General features: G+C 33.1%; 1 protein-coding gene across 1 annotated transcript in view; it reads left to right on the forward strand.

Annotated features, from left to right (window-relative positions):
• LOC107687726 (neurocan core protein-like) overlaps window positions 1-4,998 on the forward strand; it is a 166,937-nt gene that overhangs the window by 66,070 nt on the left and 95,869 nt on the right. The window contains exon 3 of the mRNA XM_016485176.1: window positions 3,565-3,957. Coding sequence (XP_016340662.1) covers window positions 3,565-3,957 — 393 coding nt within the window. The remainder of the gene's footprint in view (window positions 1-3,564; window positions 3,958-4,998) is intronic.

A 4,998-nucleotide genomic window follows, 5' to 3' on the forward strand; every position in this document is an offset into this window, starting at 1 on the left:
AAAAGTCAATCGGATTGAATTGGTCAGATCCGACTAAAATTTCGATCGGATTGTAAGGGGCGGTTTATTCCTTTTGTAATCCGAGCGAGAGGACATGTAAACCTGTCAATCAGAATGAATTAATTCAGATGGAAGCAAAAAGTGTCTATGTAAACGTACCTACTGACTGAGGTCGATGCACACATAATGACACTGTATCTGTGTGATGGTGAGATGTTAGACTGCAATATATTCATTTTTATTGCATCATTTTGATTGTAAACTAAGAACTACATGTGATTTAGGTCCCTGTTATTATGTTTTTGTGAAATGTAAGATGCATTTTTCTGCTGAATTTTTTTTTCTTCTTCTTTTTTTCCATTTGCCCATGGTGACACTGAATCAATTTCTTCTCCGAAACATTTTCTTGTTTCTTTTTCTATTTATATTGGATTTACAACTAAGAGAAACAAAATATATATTTTTATTTATAACATTTTATTATTTACAAATTTTTTTTACATGTATTATATTTTTACATTTTATTATTTATAAATAAATACTTTATATTTTATTTTATTTATAATTAGCATGTAGTTGTGTTTTTAAGCAAAAAAAAGCTTCCTCTGGCCTTAAGAATTTTAATTTTCATTAATTAATTAATTAATTAATTAATTCATTCATTCATTCGTTCATTCAATAACTTGTCCATTAACTTGTATAATATCTATTTATTTATTTTTTACTTAATTGTTTGTTTGTTTGTTTGTTTGCTTGCTTTTCATTAATATATATAAAATCTAATAATATTTACTTATTTAACAAATAACACCTTTTGGCCCTTAATAATTTAATAAATTATTTAATTTATATATTTTTGCCGCAAGTAGCTACTACTGGCCTTATTAATTACATTTGAATATATTTTTTCATATATATTCATCAATGTATTTATATATTTATTTATTTACTTCCTGCTAGCCCTTAATCAATCAATCTATCTATCTATCTATAATAATAATAATAATAATAATAAACTTTTAAATGGTACACACAACCTCTTATTAATTCAGCATGTTTTATTTAATTTTGTGTAAAAATGTGAATTTCACAGTTTGATGGATTGAGTCTGTATGAATGATGGATTGAGTCTGAAGTATCTGGGCTACTCCAAAATAGTTAGTTAAACAAATAAATACATAAATAAATAAATACAAAATGAATGAATGAATGAAAGAATGAATGAATGAAAAGCACATTATGGTCAGGATATAGCCAGCTCCATCTCCCAAACTCTCCACTTAATTATGAGGAGGAGTTGTTGGGCCGGGAGAGATTAAATTTCCCTGTGCTGTTAGCAGACTCCCTTCTTTACATGAAATCAAATCAAATAATGGCAGGGCAAGGCCAGACATGAGGTGCCGGGCGAAAGCCCACTCTAATGAAAATAAATCAATGAATTTTTGTGCTCTCGCTCTGAATAGTCAGCGGCCTCTCTTCCTCCGTCTTACCTCGTGTCATTCATTCAATCCGTCTTGCAGCAATTACATTCTCACCTCCCCATATGCAAGTGAGAAGGACGAGTGGCCGTCCAGCGCATTGTGAGAAACTATAATGCAACTGTACATAATAGGAATTGTGTTTCACTTGGAGATGAGAATGAACTGCTGTAGTGAGCCTATGCATCAACCCCCCTTTTTGCTCATGCCACCTATTGATTTTTATTTTTTCATTTAATTATTTATTTATTTTACCTCTGAGGCAAACGGGATTATTACCAGTGAAATAACTCCATTTCCCTGTGCGGTTACTGTTGGCAGGGTTTGCCGAATTTATAAATCACATTGTAAATGCAGTATAAATGATAAATTCTTTACTATTGTATAATGTTTTAATATTGATTTTTTAGCAAAAAAACGTTCTCTTTGTATTTTGCCTCACAATCGATGACTGAACTACAAACAGGGCTGTTTGTTCTTGGTCGTCAGATTTTCTTTAAGGATTATGGGATTTTTAAGTTTGGAAGACTTTCATCTGTATCACTGTACTAATCTTGGGCTAGTTTGGGATGAAATACTGGTCAATACTGCCTAGTGTGCAGTAAAAATGCCTATATTGCCTACTTTTTTGAATATTAGAAAGTTAAAAGTTATACATTACTATTCAACAGTTTGGAGTCAGTAAGATGTTTTTTTAATGTATTTCAAAGAATAAATTCTGCTTACTAAAGCAGCATTTTTTATACAGTAAAAAGCAGTAATATTGTGAAATATGTTTGCAAATTTAAATTTTAGTGATTTTAAAAATGTCATTTTTTTATTTTAATATATTTTAAAATGTAATTTATTGCTGTGATGCAAAGCTGAATTTTCAGCATCATTACTCCAGTCTTCAGTGTCACATGATCCTTCAGAAATCATTTTGATATGCTAATTTAGTGATCAAGAAACATTTCTAATTATCAGTGTTGAAAACAGTTTTTTTTGTAAACCATGCTACATTTTTTCATGATTCTTTGATGAATAGAAAGTTCAAGAGAACAGTAACAATTTAAACAATGTAACAATTTAAAAGTCTTTAATGTCACTTTTGCCCAATTTAATGCATCCCTGCCAAATAAAAGTAAAATAAAAGTAATAATAAAAATAAAATAAAAGTAAAAAAAAACAAAACATTTTAAATGGTACACACAACCTCTTATTAATTCAGCATGTTTTATTTAAAGCTGCAATCCGTAACTTTTTTTGGTTAAAAATGACCGAAATCAATATTTGAGCAAGTACATAACCAGCCGGTGTTCAAATCTATCGCCTTACTTTAGCCCGATTCACAACGGTTATCTTATAATAATGTTTTCTAATTTGAGTGATACGTGTAGGTTTTCGTGGGAAATTCGAGCATGGCACTGCGTCATTACGTCACGTCTGTAAACATAAAGAAGTTGTCCCGGCTTATAGGCTATCGCATGTGCGGATCCTGCAGGTGGCCGATCGTTTATAGCCTTTTCTCACAGCAGCTGGGATAATTAAATGTATAAAGGATTATGTTTATAAAACACATGTGAATGATTACTCAAAATTATGCATTTTTATGATACCTACCTATATTCAAGTGTTGATAAAAAAAAGAATGCTTTAAGCTAGAATAAAACTGATTTTTTTGTTTAAAAGTAGAGGCTCTGATTTTTATTTTGTGTATTGCATATTCAAATATTCATACAGCAAAATATTCTGGAGGCTAATTTGATTACATTTTCAGAGTAACTTGTCCAACACTGTTTATAAAGCACATTTAAAAACAACAACTGTTGTACCAAAGTGCTGTACAATTAGGAAATACAGTAAAGGAAACAAAAAACTGAATTAAATAGAATAGCAAAATAAAATAAAAAATCATGCAAATAAAAAAACCCTAAACATCTCAAGCAACACAATAAGCTGAAGAGAAACCTTACTGTATACAACTGAAATCAGAAGGAAATTAACCTTCTGAATGAAATTGAGACATTATGATACACACTTCATCAAAATGCTCAAGACTAGTCGTGAACCTGATCAGTTTTGTCATTTCTTTCTCTGTTCTCAGGCATGGTGAGCTGTGATACTGTGGTGAACATGCGTAAGGTGACTCACCAGCGGGTTCAGGAGCCTCTGTCAGGTACGGCCCTCCTGCCGTGTGTTTTCACCCTGCGCCCGAGTCCTTCGAACGAACCCCCTCGCATCAAGTGGACCAAACTGTGGGGTCAACGCGGCCCGGATGGCCTACAGAAGCAGCAGTCGATTCTGGTGGCTAAAGACAATATAATCAAGGTGAAGAAAGCCTTCCAGGGCCGCGTGACCTTGCCGGGATACCCGGAGAATCGCTACAACGCCAGCCTGGTGCTGACAGGCCTGCGATCCAGCGACTCTGGGATGTACCGCTGTGAGGTCGTGGTCGGCATTAACGACGAACAAGATACAGTGCCCCTTCAGGTCACGGGTAATGTAGCGCACCGCAGAATGCTAATACACGCAGCTGTGATTATAGAAATCAGATTCATCATAAAGCTACTGCTGACTTCTTTCGTCTTAAAGGGATAGTTGTTCCAAACCTGTATGAGTTTCTTTCTTCTGTTGAACACAAAATAAGGTATTATGAAGAGCTGAAAAGTTGATGGTCCCCATTAACTTCCATAGTATGGGGGAAAAAAATACTATGGAAGTCAATGGGGACCAGAAATTGTTTGGTTAAAATGTTCTTCAAAATATCATCTTTTGTGTTCAGCTGAAGAAAGAAACTCATACAGGTTTGAAACAACAACTTATAGGATTTCCGTTTTGGGGTGAACTTTATTGTTTATGTTTTGTGCAAATTGCGATTAACTTCTCTTTTCAGTGGTTTCGCAGGCCTCTGGGTGAAACGCTCTCGCTGAATGACTTGATACATTATTGAATCTGAAAAACTGGCTGTAATTACAGTCCATCAGACCACGGAGGCATGGACCAAACAGCTGCTACGTTTTTTGCATGCTCAGATTTCTGCCCAAACCTTGATGAAGTTAGTTAGACTTCATTCGCTGCCAACATGCAGCACTGTGCTTGCGTTTGTGTGACGGTGTGGAGTGGAAATGTTCAAGGGGTGAATTTAACAAACAGTCGTGACATTTTTACACGCAACACGATATTCAGAGCGAAAAACTTGTCTTATTCACTGAGCAAACTGGTTTAATCGGGTGCTAAATGTGCTGCAGTAGTGACACAGCAATTAAGTCGATGCCATTCTTTTAAGCGCAAAAGTAGATTACGTTTATTATAGGTTAACAAAATTCAGTGCAATTGTGCTATTGTAATATTGTAATAAAATGTAATGTAATAAATAAACAATAATAGTCATATTAAAAATAATAATAATTAATCATTATAAAAAATAATGTAAAACATCACAAAATAATATAATAATATGTAATAATAATAATAATATGAATATGTAAATTAATAGCATTTTTATATAAAAATATAATATATATATATGTATGTAATA

Source organism: Sinocyclocheilus anshuiensis, unplaced genomic scaffold (assembly GCF_001515605.1).
Source record: "Sinocyclocheilus anshuiensis isolate Anshui unplaced genomic scaffold, SAMN03320099.WGS_v1.1 scaffold305, whole genome shotgun sequence".
In the NCBI taxonomy this organism is placed as follows: domain Eukaryota; kingdom Metazoa; phylum Chordata; class Actinopteri; order Cypriniformes; family Cyprinidae; genus Sinocyclocheilus; species Sinocyclocheilus anshuiensis.